Source organism: Mesoplodon densirostris, chromosome 19 (assembly GCF_025265405.1).
Source record: "Mesoplodon densirostris isolate mMesDen1 chromosome 19, mMesDen1 primary haplotype, whole genome shotgun sequence".
Lineage (NCBI taxonomy): Eukaryota > Metazoa > Chordata > Mammalia > Artiodactyla > Ziphiidae > Mesoplodon > Mesoplodon densirostris.
This window is the reverse complement of record NC_082679.1, coordinates 52146999-52169582: the sequence shown is the minus strand read 5'-3', so window position 1 is coordinate 52169582 and position 22584 is coordinate 52146999. Positions and strand designations below refer to the sequence as shown.

The 22584-nt window shown below is 40.2% G+C and overlaps 1 protein-coding gene across 1 annotated transcript in view; it reads right to left on the bottom strand.

Annotated features, from left to right (window-relative positions):
- The window catches only part of HYDIN (HYDIN axonemal central pair apparatus protein), a 445256-nt gene that overhangs the window by 264209 nt on the left and 158463 nt on the right, over positions 1–22584 (bottom strand). The window contains exon 11 of the mRNA XM_060083501.1: positions 10364–10463. Coding sequence (XP_059939484.1) covers positions 10364–10463 — 100 coding nt within the window. The remainder of the gene's footprint in view (positions 1–10363; positions 10464–22584) is intronic.

Genomic DNA, 22584 nt, shown 5'->3' with positions numbered 1-22584 from the left:
GATCTGAATAGGGGAAAAAGGCTCCTATGAGAAATCAAAGTCCCATGTATAGGTATGGGATCCAAATTTATATTACATTATAGGTGAAAGAATCAGAAGGTGTGAAAATAAAAGTTGTAAAGTCTTGAAGAAATAAAAAATTGTTCTGAAGGAACACCTCCATGATCCAGTACCCATACTGTCTTAGTCTGTTTGGGTTGCTGTAATAAAATACCACAGACTGGGTGGCTTAAACAACAAACATTTATTTCTCACAGTTCTGGAGGACGGGAAGTCCAAGATCAAGGTGCTGGCAGATTCAATGTCTGGTGAGAGCCCTCTTCCTGCTTCACAGATGCTGTCTTCTCACTCACATGGAAGAACGGGCAATGGAACTTTCCGGGGTCTCTTTTATAAAGGGCACTAACCACATTCATGAAGGCTCTGACCTCTACCTAATCACCTCCAAAGTTTTCCACCTCCAAATACCATCACATTGAGTATTATGTTTCAAAATATGAATTTTGGGGCAAGGGGGCAGGGACACAAACATTCATTCCACAGCACATGCTAAAGATGAGCTAACAACACAAACATTTCAAGCCATCTGAAGAATCAACTCAATATGAGGAAAATCAGTGGTTACTGAAAACATGCAAATTAGTACCTCAAGAGTTTGAGATAATAGAAAAGTCTTAAATAAACTCTAACATAGCATTCTCCAAATCTTTAAAGAGGTAAATGAAGAAAGAGAAACCATTTGAATGAGACAAAAATGAAAGTATTAAAACCAAATAGAACTTCTAAAACTGAAAAATCAAGTTGATGAAATAAAAACTGAATAGATAAATGCACCAGAGTAGAAATAGCTGAAGAAACAATTAGTCAACTAGAAGAAAGATCTTGGGGAAAAAAGCCAGAATGTATCATACAGAGACGAAGAAATCAAAAATATAAAGGAGATATATATATATATACACTACCAAACGTAAGGTAGATAGCTAGTGGGAAGCAGCCGCATAGCACAGGGAGATCAGCTCGGTGCTTTGTGACCGCCTGGAGGGGTGGGATAGGGAGGGTGGGAGGGAGACGCAAAAGGGAGGGGATATGGGAACATATGTATATGTATAACTGATTAAATTTGTTATAAAGCAAAAAATAAATAAAAAATAAAGAATAATTTAAAAAATATATATATATAAAGGAGAAGTTAAAAGACTCTGCAATTCCATGGGAAAGACATATATCTAAAAGAATTTACAGAAGGAAAAAACTGAGATAATGAGATGAAAACAACACTGAAGAGATAATTGCTGAGAATTTTCCAGAATTGATGAAAGGTTCTTAAATTAAAGAAGCATATCAAGTAGGATAAAGGCAAATCCATCTCAGTGAAACTGCAGAACACCAAAGCATAAAGTAATTCTTAATATCAATCTGACAGAAAGACAGATAACCTAAAGAAATTAAAATTAGACTGCAGTAGATTTCTCATCTCAACAATTCAGTCCATTGTTCATGCTACGAGGAAGCAAGCAGCCACGTGGAGAGGCCACTGATAGGTTCCAGCAAACAGAACCTGGTGAGGTCCCTGCCAACAGCCAGGATCAAGTGCCAGATATATAGGTGGATGAGCTAAAAAATGAAATCAGCTTCTACCTTCAAGCGTGTCCAGCTGTCTTCATGTGGAGCAAAGAGAGCTGTCCTTGCTGAATCCTGAATCACAGATCTGTGTGCAAAATAAGTGATTGCTAGTTGTTTGAAGCCACTAAATTAAGGATGGTTTGTTATGCATCAAAAGATAAATAGAACAAAGTGACTTAAGCAAATTAGGGCTTTTATTTTGCTCACAGAGGACACTGGGAAATAAGGATTTGGGGGAGGGTAGGATTTAGGGGATTAGGACATGCTGCTGTTGCTGCTGCTGCTGATGGTATGGTTGAAAAGAAAAATAAATATTTATTTGATGGCTACTCTCTCTTCATGTTCATAAACCATACATACAACTATATTTTACTATAAGTTTTAATGTTTTAATATATGGTGGAGCTAGTCCTCCCACATTATTCTTGTTGAATTTTCTAGGCAACCCTACTTCATTTATTTCTTCCATAAGAATTTTAGAATCAACCCAATTTAAAAAAACAACCTTACTGATATTACCATTGGGATAACATTGCATTTACAGGGAGAACTGACCTATTTATAATGTTGATTTTCCTGACCAAAAACATGGGCGTTTCTATTTGTTCAAGTTTTCCTAAATTGGGGTATGTATAAAAGACATTGGTATATAATTCCCTGTATTTTTCTTTATGTTTGAAATATTTGATAACTGAAAATGTAATTTAAAGTAAATGTAATCTAAAGTAGTTGATCAAGAAAATAATTTCTCATTCATAGGACTAAGATACTTTATATTATCAGGTTGCAATCTGATGAGTTTTGAGAAGGACAGCTTACAAATATGTAGAGTATTACTCACTTATTACTCTGAAAATCCAAAAATGTTTTTAATGATTGGGGTGATTTAGCTTTTCCTTTCCTAAATCTCCATTCTTTAGTTTAATTAGGATTAAAAATTAAGCCTAAAGGATAAGCCTTAAGATTAAGGATAAAATCAAAAGCCTCAAATTGTGCTAAAAATTCAGATGTTTCTCTTATGATGCACAGAATGAAAATGGACAATAAGGTTCATCTTAATTGGGTCTTTAAAGGAAGCGGGTATGTCTGGAGTCATTTCCAACATGCTGCTTTTCTGCATTTGACTCTGAAGCACCCATTAACGAGGTTATCTAGCAATATATTTCACAATTAAAATCAGAAAGTGTTACTTCCTTTGAAGTTCCCATATGGTGATCCAAACCAAATATGTGTAGTTTCCCTTTGAGTTTTTTTTTTTTTAAAGGCAATCTTCATGATTAAATTAGGTATTTACACATTCCGTTGACAAGTCAAGATACATGAAAGAGCAGTTTTGAGACCTAGATCAAACTATCAGCAAGTTTTTATAAATATCTAACATACAGGTTTATCTACTTCTAAGAAAATATGAAAATTTTAAATGAAGAAAAAAATTCAGTTTCAGATTAACTGAAAAGATTTTAATGATGTTGTATTTGCCATATTCATGTCTGAGCAGATCACTCCCCTGCTTAGAGCCCTTCAGTGATTCCTTACTCACTCTGGATGAAGTCCAAGGTTCTTAGTCGGGCAGTCAAGGGCAGCCCTCCAAGAACTGGTTCCCACCTACTACACCAGCCTCCAGCTTCATTTCCTGCCCCCGCCTGTCCCCTCCCAAGTTTCTCTGTCTCTCTCTGTTTCACACCTCAGGAACTTGCAGTTATTTGTCATTTCATGCTCATGGTATATTTTTACATAGTGTTTCTCTATGTGTTTTCACAAGTGTTTCCCTGCTTCTCATGCCCAGCCCCTCCTTTTTTTCACTTGACTAACATATATTTCAAGACTGAGCTGTGTGTCCTGTATTCTTTTCAACTATTATCATTCATTCACTGTATGGCATTACATAACTTTTGATTTATGTGTCACTTTCCCCCCACTCAATTCTATGCCTTTCTGAGGGCAGGAACTGTGTTTCTGTGCATCTCTGTACTCATGGTGCCTAGATATAAAAGCTTTCAAAAGAAGAAAAGGTTGTAGTTGGAGATGTGGGTTAAATTTCATGAATCCCAAGTGGCCTCCCCAAAACCAATGACACTGGCCTTCCCTGCTACTTCCTGTCTCTGAACATACATTCACACAATGGAACACTATACAACAATGAAATGAAATGCAACTAGAGCTACAAGCAACAACATGGATGAGACATGCAGATTGATTCCAGTTATGTACATTCCAAAGGCAGGTGGTACTAAACTGTAATGTTTAGTTATACACACATGGGAGTATAAACTATAAATGAAAGCAAGGAGATAATAATCATGAAGGACAGAATGGTGATTATCTCAGGGAGAGGTTGGGGTGAAGGGAGTGTGATTGGGAAGGAATACACAGGGGGGCTTATTGAGGCTGGAAATATTCTATTATTGATCTTGGTGGCAATTATATCATGCTTGCCTATAATTATTTGTTATACTGTACATGTGTGTGTATTAGTTCCCTATTGCTGCTAGAACAAATTATCACAAATGTAGTGGCTTAATATACAAACTTACTGTCTTAAAAGTTCTAGAGGTCCAAGTACAAAATGGGTCTCACTGGGCTAAAATCAAGGTGTTGGCAGGGCTGCGTTCCTTTCTGGATGGTCTAGGAGAAAATCCATTTTCTTACCTTTTCCTTTCCTAGAGGCTGCTTGAATTCTTTGGCCCTCTAGCTTCAAAGCCAGAAATGGCTGGTAGAGTCTTTCTCATAGGGCATCATTCCGACACTGAGACTGATCCTTCTGCCTCCCTCTTGAACATTTAAGGACCCTTGTGATTATTATTGAGCCACCCAGGACATTGTCCTTATCTTAAGGTAAGCTCATTAGTAACCTAAATTCCATTTTCTGCCCTAATTCCCCTTTGCCATGCAATGTAACATATCCACAGTAACATATCCACAGATGCTGGGGACATAGGCATCCTGGGGAGGCAATTACTCTGCCTACCATAGCACACGTTATGTATATTTCTGAATCTGTGTTCTATTTCTCAGTGACAAAAGGTAAGAAGTCAAATTGTGGTATGTAAATACAAAGAATTCCTATACAACCATGAAAAAGAGTGGCCCCCTTTTTTTTTATTTTGCGGAACACGGGCCTCTCACTGCTGTGGCCTCTCCCGCTGTGGAGCACAGGCTCCGGATGAGCAGGCTCAGCGGCCATGGCTCACGGGCCTAGCCGCTCCACGGCATGTGGGATCCTCCTGGACCGGGGCACGAACCCGTGTCCCCTGCATCGGCAGGCGGACTCTCAACCACTGCGCCACCAGGGAAGCCCGGCCCCTTTTTATTTAGCGTTTTGGAATAATCTCTAAGAAATATTTAAAAAGCAGTGTTAGAACTACTGTGTAAAGTATGCTGTCATTTATGTAAAAAGGTATGAGGAAAAGAATATCTGTATGTATTTGCTTTTATATGCTCAAAGCATATAGGAAAACAAAAGCAAAGCAAAACAAAATGAGGGAAGGAGCTTTTCTATTTGCCTAAGAAGTATTTCTTAATGGCCTAAAACCAGGAGGTTTTACCAACCTTTGAAGATAATAGTAAGCCCTTGAAAAGACACAGAATTGCACAGAATTTACAGGGAAGACAATATGGAATTACTTTGTAAACAAAACCCTTCCCTGGCAATCGTATCTTTTAATAAACCACTATCAGTTTACCCAGGATGTGAATTCTGTGGCAGAATTCAGAATTGCAAAGGAAACAATAGATAAATGCAATTAGTTATGTAATGTTTGGGAACCTCCTGGAGAGCAGCCAGCCCCCTGGAATATGGCCATCCCAGGGGAGCCATTGTTGGGAGGGAGGTCCCAGCACCTGTGATGTGGGGGCCACTGGACCATTTCCAGCCTATGTCTGAACACTGATATACCAACATTTCCTCCAGATCCATTAAGAAGTCTGGGGAAGGGGCTTCCCTGGTGGCACAGTGGTTAAGAATCTCCCTGCCAGTGCAGGGGACACAGGTTTGAGCCCTGGTCCAGGAAAATCCCACATGCCATGGAGCAATTAAGCCCATGCACCACAACTACTGAGGCTGCGCTCTAGAGCCTGCGAGCCACAACTACTGAGCCCATGTACCACAACTACTGAAGCCCGCACGCCTAGAGCCTGTGCTCCGCAACAAGAGAAGCCACCGCAATGAGAAGCCTGTGCACAGCAACGAAGAGTAGCCCCCGCTCACCTCAGCTAGAGAAAGCCCGCACACAGCAACGAAGAAGACCCAACACAGCCAAAAATAAATATAAATAAAATAAATAAATTTATTAAAAAAAAAAAAAAAAAAGAAGAAGTCCGGGGTAGATGATGCTGGTCTGAAGTGTGAAAACAGACCTGTCAATCCAGAAACTCCTAGTCCATTCTTCATTCATTCTAGGGCCATCTTGAGAATCTAGCACCCATGGGCAAGGGAGAGAGCAGATCAAACTAGGATTCATTCACTCATTCATTTTTTTCATTTATTTGCTCATTCACTTAATCAGTATTTATTGAATGGCTTTATCTTCCTAGTGCTAACAGCTTAAGACACAGAGTATGATTTCAACATATAAATTTTTAAAACAGGTAAAACTACACTATTTTGCTTAGGGATGAATACATAGGTGGCAAAATTATATATGAAAACAAGAAAATAACTATCATAAAAGTCAAGGTGATGGTTACAGCCAGGGAAGGTGCAGGAAATATCATCAGGAAGGGATACACACCTGGGGTGGGTGGAGGGTGGCAGAGTCTTGGGTTAAGCAGCCCCCTGTAGACTGCCTGACCCCTTTACACAAAGAGAAAAGTAACTGCATATATATGGACTGAAAACAGTCCATAGATATGGAATGAAAACAAGATATTGCAGAATAGTGGAATTTTTGCACTTGGAGATACTAATGATTGTGTACTCTTATTACCCTCCCCCCAAGTTTAAAATCAACACAGTTATATTCCTGGGAGACCTACACATTAAACAACAGAAATAAGTAGCACTAGCTACCCTGAAAATTAAACCCATTTTCTTATTCTTATATACAAACAGATAACCACAGACCAGAAGACACTGGAAGTAACCCTATGAATGCATACCTGCTACCCTGGATTTTTCTGACTAATAAATGTCAGTATTTCTCTGGGCATCCTTATTTAATTGCTTTAAATGGCATTTAATATTATTTATTATTCATGTTTGAGGATTAAAATCTTGTTGTTTGACAACAGATAATCAATCCTGTAGGTCTAACTTTGGAATGTTAAGATTTCCAGAAGAATAAAATGAAAAGAAAAAAAAAAAAGAAAGAAAAAGGAGGAAAGTATGTAAAAAAAAAATGTTCCCAGAGCTGGAAGGGACACATGAGTAACCAGACTCAAATGGCCCATAGAAAGCTGAAGAAAACCAACTAGAAAAACTCACTCTTGGACACAGCTTCATGACCTTTCAGACCCCAAGTACAAAAAAAGGACAAAAACAAAAACCCTAGAAAATATGAGAGAGAAATACCAGGCCACCTATAAAGGAAGAAGAACTGGGTGGCCTTCAAACTTCTGGATTTTTACAATAAAGTTGGCACTATGGCTTCGAAGTTCTGAGGAGAAATTATTTTGAACCTAGAATTCTACAGTCAGCTAAACTCTCAAGTTGGTATGGAGGCAGAACAAGACATTTTCTTGCATGCAAGGGTCAAAGTTTCCCACCTAGATACATTTTTTCTGAGGAAGTTACTTGAGCAAAGTGAGAGTCAAAAGATATAATGGAACACACATGGAAATTAAAGAAAAATTCCTGGATAAAAACTGTGCAGGAGGTAACTGATCTAAACTAGAATAAAAAGCTAGTGGGGGGCCTCCCTGGTGGCGCAAGTGGTTGAGAGTCCGCCTGCTGATGCAGGGGATACGGGTTCGTGCCCCGGTCTGGGAGGATCCCATATGCCGCGGAGCGGCTGAGCCCGTGAGCCATGGCCGCTGAGCCTGCGCGTCCGGAGCCTGTGCTCCGCAACGGGGGAGGCCACAACAGTGAGAGGCCCGCATACCGCAAAAAAAAAAAAAAAAAAAAAAAAAGCTAGTGGGCTCTGAGGAAATGTCTTCAAGGAGAAGAGCATTAATTCTGAAATTAGATAGGAATAAAGAAATGAGGAATTAGAAACCACAGGGGGGAAAAATACCAAAAGCTGTACAAAAGAGTCAAGTCAATTATGAAGTAAGCTAAAACAAGGTATAGTTATGAAAAAGTGGTGGACAGTAAAGAAAGAGAATCTACAAGATACAGACCTTAAAGACATTCTTTGAGTGACTAAGGGTCAGAACACTCAACCAACAGAATATAAAATGTAATCTCAGAATACAATTTGACCCTTCAGCGTATAAAATTTATGCAGACAAAATAGAAGACTTGAACGTGGTTATCAACCATGACAACACAAAGTAGAATAACTCACAGAAGAGGGAGAAATAGGGTTAACTGCAGTGGGCAGGTTAGGGGTTCCAATATCTTTATACATCCAGAGATACTGTAGAGCGGATGGACCCAAAACTATAGTTTTAAGTATATAAATAAAAGTTATTTAAGGCTATAAATAAAACTCATAAAATAAAATAAATACAATAAAAATAATTGGGTTGCCAGGGGCTAAGGTGGGGGATAGAATTGCCTGTAAAGGGGCATGAGGAAACTTTATGGGGTGATGGAGATACTCTATACTTGCTTTTGGTAGTGGTTACATCACTGTTTAGGTTTGCCAAAGTTCACAGAACTGTACACCAAAAAAGGGTGTATTTCATTGCATGTAAATTATAAACCTATAAGCCCAGGAAGGGGTAAGAGGAGACAGAGGTGAACTAAATCTTCATCTTTCATATTGAGGACTCAAAAGTAGTATATAAAATTGATAAATTAACAAACAGCCATATAAGCATAGAATCAGCAAGGGAAATTACCACCACAAGAAACACGTAAAAGTACTTCTTGGAAGCAGTATTGGAGAAATAGACTGCTATTTAGCTTCATAATATTACTATATGCATGCTTTACTTATTTACTGGCATCAGCTTTTTAAAAAATTCTGAAACATTTAAAAAATACAGCAAAGTCTCCAGAGTAGTGCAAAGAACTTCTATACATTCTTTGCCCACTAATCCCCTTTGTAGCAAAGGATCTAATCCACGCTCACATGTTGCACCCAGATGTCATGTCTCCCAGGTCTCCTTCAATCTGGAGCAGTTGTTCAGTCTTTTCTTCTTAAATTTTTTGATATTTTTTGAAGGTTACAAGCCGGTCATCTCATTTTGTCCTTCAATTTGGGTTAGTCTGATGCTTGCTTGTTATTAGACCCAAGGTAGGTATTTTGGTCCTAATATCATTGAAGACATGCTGTGCTTTCTTTGCATCCTAGCGGGTGATACACGACATTGATTTGCTCTATTTGTTGGTATTAACTAAGATGACATCTACCAGTTAATTTTCTTCTCTTTATGATTAGTAAGTATTTTGAGGGAGAATATTTTGAGACTATGTTAAAGCCTGTTCCACACCTCCCTTTCACCTATTAGTTTTTAAGCCATTGGTGGTTTTCACCAGAAATGGTTATTACTATGATTGCCAAATGGCAAATTTTATTGAGTAGATTCATAGATTCCTGTTTATTCAATTGATTATAATCTATTAGTGTCGTTATTTATTTTGATTCTCGACTTGTTCCAAATTTGGTCAGGGAGAGTCTCTTTGCTGGCTTCTGTGTCATTTTGACATATCTGTCTTTCTTTAAGCATTTCCTTATTTTCCAGCACAAAAGGATATTCCAGGCTCATCTTGCTCTTTCTCTGCCTCAGTTCTAGAATCAAGCAATTCTTCAAGGTTCCTTTTGAGTGGAGGGTGGGATTTAGAAACCAAGCATTGGGTGCTAGCTGTGCTCATTGCTATTAGGGTCTCAAAGCTTCCATGATATCTCAATGAACATAGCTAGGAATTAAGCATATGTATGTACATACACATATACATATATTTACATTTATATTTATTTCTATATCCATGCATATTAGCAACCCTGAGTTCACAGTGATAACTCCAATTCCATTCCAATACCAAAGGGCTCATCTTAGGCTTCCTCCTTCCCATATTTGTATCTCCTCCCTCCAAGAGTGAAAAATACTGGCTCTTGTTATCCTCAATATATTTACTTTTTTGCTTAACTCCTCTATATGTATCCAACCTCCTGAAGCCATCAGGTTGTCACCCTACTATTACACCCTCCTTGTGGCTCTGGCCACTGCCAGGCTGCCTTCCCATCTCACTTGGCATGCATTATTATGATAAAAACTTAAAAAGGAAAATATTAAGTAGCCAAATACTATAAAAAGAACAAAATATAACATTGTGATACAATACTGTGAGAATTGGTGTCAAGTAATATTCTTACTGCTCTAAAAATCAAAGGGTAACCCAGACCCATGGTTTCCCATCCCCACCCACCACACCACAATTGTAATGTACTTCAAAGTTTGATCTGTACTAGAAAGAAGTGTGACATGCCTAGCTTGACTCCATCATTCCCCTATTGATATCATACACTGCACATAGCCAGAACATTCTCCCTCTCTCTCCCTCTCTCTCTCCCTCTCCCTCTCTCTCTCTCTCTCTCTCTCTCTCTCTCTCACACACACACACACACATACACTTTATCACTTTATGCTCTAGGCACTTGGTAACCTGAGTTTACCACACAGAAGAAGTCTTTACCTGAAATGTCACAGTAAACAGTCTGCTGGTAGAGTTTGGCTTCCCGAGGGTTAAAGTACACAGTGATTTCAGCTGATGAATTGGGCCAGACATCACCTTCCTAAAAACGTGAAACAATCATTAAAAAACAATATGATGGAGGGAATGCACTGCTTTTAAATGCTGTTGTTGTAACTCCAGGAAATTTGAAGGAAATATTTTGACAACAAATAAAAGAAAGCACAATTTTACCCAACAGATAGGAAATTTCTACTACTTGTTAAGAGGTGGTACAAGTTGGAAACAAGCTTCAAAGATCATTTCAGTGAGTTCATGAATATATAATTAGTTACTAAAGGAAACTAGGGTGCTTAGGGCATTTTTAAAATTTGTGGATTCAATTAACATTCATTGTATGCCACTGTGTGTCCAGCATTGGGCTTCAGAGATGAAGAAAGGTATGGTCTAAGATTGCATGGAGCTCACACCTCAGAGGGATGATAAAAATGTACACAAATATCTTGAAATATACGTGATAAGTGCTGTGCCTTATCTATATAAGGTCCAGAAAGGCCACAGGGAAAGAAGTATCTAACTCACTTGATGGAGAAACCATTCCAAACTTTTGAGTGACAGCATAAAGAAATACTCTTATTCTGTGAAAACGGCAACGGCCCGAGGCAGAACAATGGCCAGATCAAACTCTGGTTCTGATCCAGTGTGATATTACTTCTCATTTTAACTCAAACTACTCAAAAGTCACAATAAGAAAACCAAGTTTTGAAACTGTAATGCAACATACCACATATCAGAATCCCCTTGAGATATCCTTTGAAAAATATTTTTGTACTAACCATGTAACTTTTCAGGGCTGTAAAAGGACATGCTATAGCACCTGCCTCAAAGGGTTTCCTAAGGTCTGACGAGGGATCATGCAGGTCAAATGCTTTCTGACCCACATTCAGTACACAGTAAGAGCTCAGCAAATAACTGTTTGCTATGACTGATGTTATTCTTATGCCACTTGGAAAGACTAAGATGAAAGTATCAGAAAAATTAGGGGGAAAATGTGTTTTTTTCCTATGGTTTTTGTAAATAAGGCCAAGAACGTCAGTGATAAGCACATCCAAAAATGTATAAATGGTCCTACCAACTAAATAGAAAACTAAGGAAAGGCAACTTGATAGCTAATTAGGATCCAGTTTCAGACAGTCCCACATGCATGTTCTATTTCCAGTTTGGCTGGAACTGAACATAGTGCTGGAGTAAAGAATCAAGCAGAGAGCAAAGTCGTTTAAAATGCAGACGTCAAACAAGATGGGGAAAACAGAAAACTAGAGCCAATGTGGGTTTGCTTACGAAGGTAACAGCCTAGTGAGCGTGCTTCTCAGGCAACGTCGCCCTGCTTCAGAAGCATGAAGGGCACAGAGCCTCCAAGAAGCAGCAGTGAGGGGGACTTCCCTGGTGGCCCAGTGGTTAAGACTCTGCACTCCCAATGCAGGGGGCCTGGGTTCGATCTCTGGTCAGGAAATAAGATCCCACATGCTGTAATGAAGATCCCGCACGTGGCAACAAAGATCCTGTGTGCCGCAACTAAGACCTGGCACAGCCAAATAAATAAATAAATATTTAAAAAAAAAAAGAAGTAGTAGCAGTGAGGGCTGTGGGTGTCATGTGGGTCCCAGGAGCTCTCACTTCCACATCAGCCCACTAGAATGAAGGTTCCATGAGGGTGGGTGCTGCTGTATCTCCAGCACCTAAACCAGAAGTGGCTCATAGTAAGTGTTCAACGTATTTATTGAATCATTCGTATCACTCAGTTTGCACACTGTGTAGTTACTGGCAAATGCCTATTCATCTTTGCAGTCTACTTCTGCCATTTTCTCCTCAACTGGAACCACAAAAGTCATACAATTTTAGAGGTGACACGGACTTTTGAGATCCTGCAGGGCATAGGGAAGTCCTAAGCACTTTTGCTTATTTGCACATTTCACCGTGGCGCTTTTCCAAACCTTGAAACGGGTATCTGTTTTATTCTGATAAACAGCGACTACCTGGCCCATTTTGATTTGTGGGGGTTTCTAGTGATATGGAGTGCTATGAACACTCGTGGCCAGAATGAGCAGAGAGGCCAGGCAGAAAAAGTGGCTGATCCATTCACTGGTGTATCAGTGGGTAGTCCATCTCAGAATGTCTAAAGACCTGGCCTTACTCCTAACCCATGAGACAAATGTATTCCCCTGCTGGGTTTAGGCTCTGCTTTGTTTAGAAGTGTAGAATGGACACGGCTAACCTGTTCCTATCCAAACTGACCACTGGGGCCATCTTGGATCCCTAGAAAACCTCTGCTAGAAAAGTCTCACCAGAGTGGTAAGAAATGCCCCAAAAAGGATATGCTGGGAATCAGATAAGCTCGGTACATGTGTGAAAATTCAAGGGCCTTACGGTTTGAGCTGGGCCAGACCACTTTCAAACACAAGAAAATCCAGGGTCCATGTGCATACAAGAAGGCAACAAACTTAAGTTCTATCCCAGAAGCGTTCTTGCACATCCCATCATCAAAGAAGTCTGATTATCAGACTGGTGGGTTGGAAAACGGTGGGACAGACATGCTACAGAGAAGCAACCAGAACCTCCAAGAGGAGGGAGCAGTGGATCCAGGAGCGGACTGTCTTATATGGAGCCCCCTGGAGGCTGAGAAGCCCTTCCTCCATGGCGTTCTTCAGACTGGGAGAATGGGACTGTGGGTGCCGTGCTTTCTTATCCTGGGCTGCAGCTGTTTTGTTGTGCTTAAGACGTAGTAATTTATGACTTTTACTGAGCCCCCGGAGACAATTCAAGGACAAATCCTATGCTAAAACCTCTCCTGGGCTTGTATCAGGTAATGTGCATTAAGAGGGCTGAGTGTTTCTATAAAAACAGAAGTGTGGTCATTCAGTTTCCTCCCACAGAGGGATGTTTTCAATATTAGGTCATTTGAAGGAGTTAGGAACATGCAGAAGGACACTTTTATTTTTCAGTTGGAATTAAAATAAAAGTTAAGGAACTTCAATTTCTTTACAGCAAAAACTCACTATAGCATTTTCTACCAAATCAGAGAGAGCAAACTCCAGTAACAGGCAATCAGCCTAACATGACCCCACTGCTACTTATATATCTTTGATACATTTCATATTACTTTTCCCACACTTCTGAAGTTAACTTCCATGTCATTTATGTCTCTGAAAATAATTTTTCTTTCTTTATTGCTCAGTTCTAAAGTTTTCTTTCTGAGAGCCAAAACATTCAGAATGTTCCCTACTGGCTCTGACATCAATATCCTTTCCTCCCAGTCCTGTGAAACCAGCCTCATCGTACAGAATCCCCTGCTGTTCTGCTTTCCTTCCATATATGACTCCTTTCCCATCACTGTCCATTTTCCTGCTCCAAATGAGAGATGCGTATGGAGAATATAATCTGTAAATGACCATTATCTTGTTTGTTGAAAATAATTGTCCAAATGGCCTTCAGTTTTACTGTAATTATCTTCCTTCTTGGTCTTAATGTTTTGTTTTTCCCTCAGACCCATGACTGCCTTTCACTTATTAATCAAGTGACCTGCTAGAAGGAATCAACTTTGAATTTTCAGGTCTAAAGTTAGTTCCCATGTTTGCAGTTTTTGCTCCAATATTAAATATTTCTGGAAATGGAATTTCTGGAACACGAACAACCAAGTGACTCGAAAGGGACAGTTCTGAGACTTTCTGAAAGCTGTCTATGAACATGTCACCAATGGTTCATGATAGGTCATTAATACGATCATGAGAAAGGTGTCTATTAAAATGATCTCCTTAAAAATTATATGGGCAATGATTAAAGAGGCTCTTTAAAAATTCTCTGGGCTTCCCTGGTGGCGCAGTGGTTGAGAGTCCGCCTGCCGATGCAGGGGACACAGGTTCGTGCCCAGGTCCGGGAAGATCCCACATGCCGTGGAACGGCTGGGCCCTTGAGCCATGGCCGCTGAGCCTGCGCGTCCGGAGCCTGTGCTCCGCAACGGGAGAGGCCACAACAGTGAGAGGCCCGTGTACCGCAAAAAAAAAAAAAAAAAATTCTCTACTGAAAATCTTTAAATAAAAATATTTTTAAAATCACCTTTCTTCCCCCCCTATTACCCATCTCCTTCCTTCCTTCCAATGAAGAATTATTTCTGAAAATTTTGCAAAATCAAAACCCAAAGTGCTAGAACTGTTTATCTGGAAAGTAGTTTACAACATGACTCGAGGACTAAATTTATCATATAAAATAGCTGCATTTTAATTCCCAACTTACATTTAGAAGAGTAATCTAAACGTTTGCCCACTCAAATGTTACACTTTCCGATCATACTCTCTAATCTGACAAGAGATTAGACACAATACAAGACTGAACTGTATATAACTCCAAACTATAATATTTGCAGCCATTAACTGAGAGCTCATGTTCCCAGTACTGTGTTAAAATGCTGATATACATGATCTAGTTCAATCTTTACAACCTCGTGAAGTAGTACTATCCCCATTTTAAAGATGAGAAAACCAAGGCACGGGGAGGTTAAGTATCTCACCCAAGGCCACATCAATAGTAAGTGGCAGAGCTGGGATTCTATAATACTTTGTTCTTTAACTTCCGGAACCCTACTGCAATTATAACAAAATGTCAGGTCTCACCTTTCTCATATTGTTTTTTAAAAATGCCAGGAGAAATTTAAAAACACTACAACCGACAATCAGGCTTCATTGAAGCCAGCATGACCTGGTGTTCCTGTCTAGTGAACATAGTAGGACACTCTTCGTACTCAAACATTCAGGTAACTTGGAAGGTGACTCACAGGAGGTTCTTGTGGATGATATAGTCAACATTAGTATGTTGCAGTTCTTGAGAAATGCATTGGAGGATCTTTATCAAGCTATCCTGGTGGGGTAGGGTACAGCCAGCTCAGAACAAGCTCAGTGAATAATGACTTCAAAAGCAGCTATAATGTGTAATGAGTTCCATCATGTTCCACCAAGATGGAAATATTCTTGACTATATAATCAAATCTTTTCAGCTATCTTATCATATTTAAGAAAAATTTAAAGAATTTCTCTTGGGAAATAAAAACATCCTCTTAAAGTCAAATTTCTATCAATCAATAAGAGAAAAAAATAAAAGCGCTGATTAGAAGCTATAATCTGTGTCACTACCCACAATTGCTCTTGTAGCACCTTTCAGATCAATGGGGGAGGCTCTCTATTGTCACTTGGGGCAAAGAGAAGTGTCTCAAAGAGATATAGGGGAAAAATAGAAGCTAAAAAACTGAAGGTAAACTATCCTAATTATCATGGAGAGAAAAGATTGAGTTGGCACATGACATGCAAGGAGATTTTTCTCGTCCAGTACATCTCCTAGGACTAGAAACTGTGAATTTAGTAAAGTTTTGATTCTTAAAATAATGACCAGAAAAGTTTCTAAGAGAGGGGTTTAAGATTTGGCCATCTGTCAGAGAAAGTTTCACAAACGGTGTGTTCTATCTTGGGTGAGATACCCCAACCCATGTATGGTGAAAATTCCGGTGGGGTTTTGCAGAGCTGAGGTAGTTACGCATGATGCTCATGCCTTTCTCTGGAGACAGCAGACATGCGTCTCTTCCAACAACGAAGGGTCTTAATTTATTTAATGAGCCGTAAGGAACCTTGCTGTGTCTAAGACTTCCCTAGACCTCCCTCCACCTCCACTGGGTCTCTAATCTGAGCACAAAGATCTGAGAGGACAAACAATAATAAAGGGAGGGTGAAGAATGGGAAAACCACACCGACAGAAGAGCCGTGACTTGTCAAGGACAGTTTGCTCTCAGCAGATCCCTGTCCTCCTTTCTCCTTTCCGGCGTCCTTTTCCAAGGAGTCAGCGCCCACGTGTTTGCAACGTGACTCACGACTAGGGGTACAAGGAGTGGAAGAGGTTGCCGTCAACAGCTAGGTCTCTCCTCTTTGGGGGCCACCTGGGCTCCCACCCAACCTGGTTCTGCTGAGCTCACATGCTATGCCGACTGGGGAAACATAAACTAAATTTGAGCTGTGCTTTCAAAGTCTGAATTGCTGAACCACATGCTTTCCGCAGGCTTAGGTGATGACAAAGCATAGTTTACTGTTACTTAGATGGCAATAAAGAAATTATCAACTTTCTCTCCCTTTTTAAGGCTTAGTTACGTTAAGCTGAAGCTTCCCTAGGGATTCTGGATGAAGGAGCAGAAATGTCTTCCCTGCTCACTGATGTCAGTCGGCCAATCATTTAGGGCCAGTTCGGGCAGAGATCTTTAAATTCTCAGACCCTTATTTCTGAGAAAATATCAAGTGTTCAACATTCAGAAAATTGCTGCATCTTAAAAGTGTGACCTCAGCCAGCAGTACCAGAGTTCAGGAACAAGGCTAGCACACCTATGCTGTGATTTCTCAGAGGACTCCTAGATGCCCATGGAAACCGAAAGCTTAATTCTCTCTTTTGCCCTGTAACATTCTTCTGCCTCTCAATTCTCGCAATTGTGTTTTTTATCTCTGACTCTCTCTCCCTCAGGGTACCCAAGAGACCTAAGCAGAGGAAATAACAGAATGAGACTGTCAAAATTCTGTACAGCCAAAGTCCATCTAGTAAAATAGAATATTGTATTTCTGAAGGTAGTCAATTCCACTTGTTTTTCTGAAAGGCACAAAACATGCCTAATAGACTAAATTTCACAATTCTTTTCCAAAGGGGGAAGAAAACTATATGGATGCAAGTGGCTTGAGAAATGATCAGTATTCTGTAGAACTTACTACCTTCCCTAGGTCAGGAATAAATGGGAAATTTCAGGTTAATTACATTAATATTTCAAGACATTATCAAAAGAATGGACATGAGGAACTTGATAAAAATAGTAGTAATACAGCACATGCTTTAATGACTAGGACAACAATTATGGTTACTATTAGAATATCAATAAACTACCAAGTAAAAAAAATTCCTTCCAGCCCATTTTCTTTTATCTGCCCAGGAATGCCTTCTCCCTGGGTCTTTGCCCACCCCCTTCATCTTCAATGAACACGTCTGGGGTCTCTCAAAAGACTCACTCCCACTTCTGCACTCTGTGACCACATCAGTACCAAAGATGCCCCAGCATAACTCCTCAAGGTTCTTCCAACAGACCCCATGGCAATGGTAGGCAATGAGCATGATGGGAAGACAGTGGAATTAACCAGTGGCTAAGTGGTGGTAGAACAGAGTAAGAACTTGAAGTTCTAGAGTTTTGGATCAGACATTCTTACAGCATTGAGTCAAACTACTTCTCACATGATCACATAAATAAAATGTGATTTAAATTCAAACCCATCACCACTTTTTGACAATTTAAGGACAGTGACTGATCTCTTAATCTTGAATCTACTTACTTTAAATTGAAAGAGCCTCTAAAATAGGAACAGTGTTCCCATAAAACACTCAATACACAGAGAACACAATAAGGGCTAAACTAAACTTTGTTTTGGCTGGCGCATTTAAAGAACCAGATATATAGACATAGGTCTGAGAATATAAGCATATCATTTCTTACTTCCTTTCAGACCCTAAGGTAACATGGGTTTTGTTTGTTTGTTTACTTTTTAAGTTTACCTCAGTTGAAGACAATATCCTTCCTGGTGGACACAGGGGCTGAAGGGCCCATCAGAAAGCAAGGTAGTCTCTAAACCCCTGCATCAACCTTCAATTTTATTTTTATTTTTTGTACAGGACGTCAATTAGAGATTGACTGTTAGATCAGTAGGTGGCACTGCTTGGTTTTAATCATCTCTGCTTCTACTATGAACTCAGCTCATATCAAGAAGCTGATTAAAAGGAATCACATCCTAATAAAAAAACTAATTGCTGATGCATAGCTCAACTGTCAGAAATTAAATAGTGGCTATTTGGCATAACTGATCTTCTATGTGAGCAAGATTCAGAAGATCCTTCAGTAGAAAATGGTGATGAACAAGGCATAATAGGGTAGAAAGACATGTAGGATAGGCTAGTGAGTTCTCAGCTGTCTGGTTCTCCTCTTGGCCATCCTTCTCTGTGAATTCACAGCCTCTCCTCTCTTTGCAGGGCCTCTAAAGATGAGCACCTGGGGGCTGTCCTGGGCCCACTGCAAGTTTCCTTCTTTGCTCTGCTCTTAAAACTTCCATCCGCTTTTCACGCCTTCCATGAAGACCCCTAAAGGATACTCACCTCCAGTCCTGATTCCCATCCCACAAGTACTGCAATTCCAAAATTATTTGGACATCTAGTGTCATCTCAAATTCAACATGTTCAGAACCAAAATCATCATCATTAGTTGATTTCCATCTGTTCGTTCCTTCCTTCCTTCCTTCATCCACCCATTAATTGGTACCGTGCTAGGCCTGGGATACAGATAAGGATAAGGCATTCCCTGATGTTGACAATCTCAGTCTGTTCTCAAACTGGAGAATCATAACCTACTAGCTAAAAAGGATCAACATTCCCAAATATCCTTATTTTGTGTAAAAGGCAACTGATGCCAAAGGAGATATTGCTTGTTTAAGGTCACATTCTCCATTGGCAAAGCTAGGAGTTAAACTCAGGACTCCTGACTTGCTAATTCCTATCAAAGACATCATAATTCTCCCAGTCACTCTAGTTCAGATCTGAGAAGACATGTGATTCCTCACCATGTCTCACCATCAATGGCCAGTCAGTCAAAAAGCACTCTAGTGTCCTTCTTTTGAGCATCTCTCACATCTGCCATTTCCTTTGCTTTCCGACCATCACCAGGCTGTTCCAGGTCAGTGTCACCCTCACACATTACCCTCCACTTGCCTGCAGAGATGTTCAGTTTCCCTGACCCTCCCTGCACTAGTGAATTTCCCCTGCCTGACCTGCACTACCCATCCCACCCTCTAACCATCCTCTTCCAATTTGATCCACAAGCTGATGCTATGATAATCTTTCTAAAACACCCCGAACACATCCTGTTCCTGATCCAAACCTTACAGTGAGTCTCAGATACCCTCAGCACCAGTTACCAAACTAGGATCCACACAACACTGACTCCGGTGGATACTGTGTGGGAAAAGGGGTCTCTCATCCTGGGGAAATACTGTTTGCACTTTTCCCTTTGAGAGTCACCTCCTCTTGAACCAGTATTTCCCAAACTTATTTGAGCACAAAATTCCCCTTTGCAAGGAACACACACTACCACCCCTCAGATCCAGTATTTACAGAAAACATAATGTGGGAGACAGTCGGCTATAGTGTAACAGGTTGCCAGGGCAGCCCAGATATGCCAACTCTCCTTCTCAATCTCATTTCTTATATTCTCCATGACCACCTGCTCCAGAAAAATCCATCATTTCATTGTTGTTTAATACGCTATGAACCTATTATTAAAAGTTTCCCTTTTTTTTTTTTTTTTTTTCTTTTTGCGGTATGTGGGCCTCTCACTGTTGTGGCCTCTCCCGTTGCGGAGCACAGGCTCCGGATGCGCAGGCCCAGCGGCCATGGCTCACGGGCCCAGCCGCTCCGCGGCATATGGGATCCTCCCAGACCGGGGCACGAACCCGTATCCCCTGCATCGGCAGGCGGACTCTTAACCACTTGCGCCACCAGGGAGGCCCAAAAGTTTCCCTTTTGTTTTCAAAATTTCTCCAATTGGAAACATCCTTCTTCTTCTTTTCTATTTAATTAAATCTTACCCTTCCTCCAACATTCAGTTCAGATCTCATCTCTTCTATAAACACTTTCCCAACTCTATCATCCAAAAATACTACAGAATTTATTTACCTGTATCATAAAACCAAAATCTCAATAGTGGAAAATACCCATAGTTCACATTGGAGTCAAGAAGCTAATGAAATTACAGAATTTTCCCATCAAATACCTTCAAAAGTAATTTACAAGGTAAGATTATATTATACTCACAAGAACTGTATTTCTATAAAACTATCAGGATCTTTAAGTAGGAAAAAAGGAAATTTAACATCAATAAATATATCAGTATAACTGACACTGAGTTCTGTTATTCTGACCAGAAAAACACTAAGGATGACACTAGGAAAAATTCATGCCTTCATTTTTCATTTTGCAAAAATGATCAAGAATCAGCTAATGAATACTAACATGAGAAGAAAACCTGAATACTGTACAGAAAAGACAAAATTATTACAGATGCCATAAACATCACTTATGTACTAAGCAAATATTATCCCTTTCCTGGGTCTTTTTTTCACATAATATAAATGAAATTAGTCTCATTTATTTAAAAAGGTATCATTTCTGTGTATCATTATTCTACAAAATGTTTTTCTTCCTAATAGTGAAAAAATGCCTTGTGATAAGAATGCCCAATTCAGTTCCTATCTAGAATTCAAAAGGAATCATATTAAGTGCCACATTTTGTTTGTTTGTTTGTTTGTTTTTTGCGATACGCGGGCCTCTCACTGCTGTGGCCTCTGCCGCTGCGGAGCACAGGCTCCGGACGCGCAGGCCCAGTGGCCACGGCTCACAGGCCAAGCCGCTCCGCGGCATGCGGTATCCTCCCGGACCGAGGCACGAACCAGCATCCCCTGCATCGGCAGGCGGACCCTCAACCACTGTGCCACCAGGGAAGCCCTGAGTGCCACGTTTTAACACACATATCTGCAGCAAGAAGCTTTGGCTTTCGTGCATGAGAAGAAACCTGAGGTAAGCCCAGTCTTCCTACTTCTGAATTTGAAATATACAAGCCTTACCTGCAGGCCTCCCACCTCCTTCTCACCACCAATGTTTGCCATCCCAGAGTCACCCACTCCCAGAAGGCTATGAGAAAAGGACAGCAGTCATCAGCCTGGATTCTCCGTACCAGCTAGGAAGAATCTTGGACTGCCTACACTCTGGACCTTACCAGCCATGTCTAAGATTGCCATGACTGATTGCTCCTCCCTGCCTCTGCCTCACTCAGCAACTTACTTGCTTGGACTTGTCATGCCTTCCTGATCTTTTCAGCATCTTTGGGCATGACCTACTTTTATAGGTGCATGTCCTGTCCTTCTAAGACTGTATGCTCACCTTGATTTAACCTCTTTCTGGGCTAACTCATTATATCTGAAGATCCCTTTGCTCAATTGAGCCCTGGATAGTCTTCTGACACGAGAGAAGATTCAGCCTCAAGCCACATCTCCAACCTTGTTTTCCTACATGAACCCTTTACTTCAAGCAAACTGATCCACTAATGGAGCCCTGAATGAACCATGCCATGCACACCCCCAATTTTGTTTTCCAAAAGTTCCATCCTGCAAGACCCGGTTCAAGGCTCTGCTCTCAAAAAGCCTACTCTAACTTCTTAGCCTATGATAATCACCTCAGCCTCTGAACTAGTGTCCTGACTGTCTGTCTTTACCTGTGATTCACACAGCAAGTCCCACTAAATACTAGTTCCAAAGGATATCTCCAAGGGGAAGGCTCCCTCTTAAGAGATTTATAATGCTCATTATAATATGAAAGACTTTTATAAGTCTAACAGCAAATAAACCTTTCAAGCAATATTGAACCCAGTGTTTCTCAAACTTATTTAGCCATGGACTTCCTTTTCTATGTAATATACTGTAATAATTTGGAAATACAGCATTAGGGAAAACTGGTATGGACAGGTCAATGGCACTTCTCACAAGTGACTTTTTATTCTAATGTGTCCTTGTGCCCATGTCTTCTCTCCAACAGGTTTGAATGTCAGCTCTAACTAGCTGTGGGTTTTCTCAACTCCTATTGCTGTGTTTACCCTCACAGAACCCTATGCTTGCTAAGTTTAAGGTAATGTACAGTGCCTAGCAGATAGTAAACACAGAAGGTGTTGGTTACTTTCATTTTGAGGCAGTGGGGCAGAGTGGTCAGGAGTTTGGTCTGTGAAAGAAGCACATAAATATATAAAGCAAATATTAACAGACATAAGGGGAAGAATTTACAATGATAATAGTAGGGGACTTTAACACCTCGCTTCTATCAATGAACAAATCATCCAGACAGAAAATCAATAAAGAAACCGTGACCTTAAATGACACATGAGACCAGCTGGACTTAACAGATACCTACAGGACATTCCACTCAAAAACAGCAGAATACACATTCTTTTCAAGTGCACATGGAACATTGTCCAGAATAAATCACATGCTAGGCCACAAAACAAGTCTCAACAAATTTAAGAGATAGAAATTATATCAAGCATCTTGTCCAACTGCAACAGTATG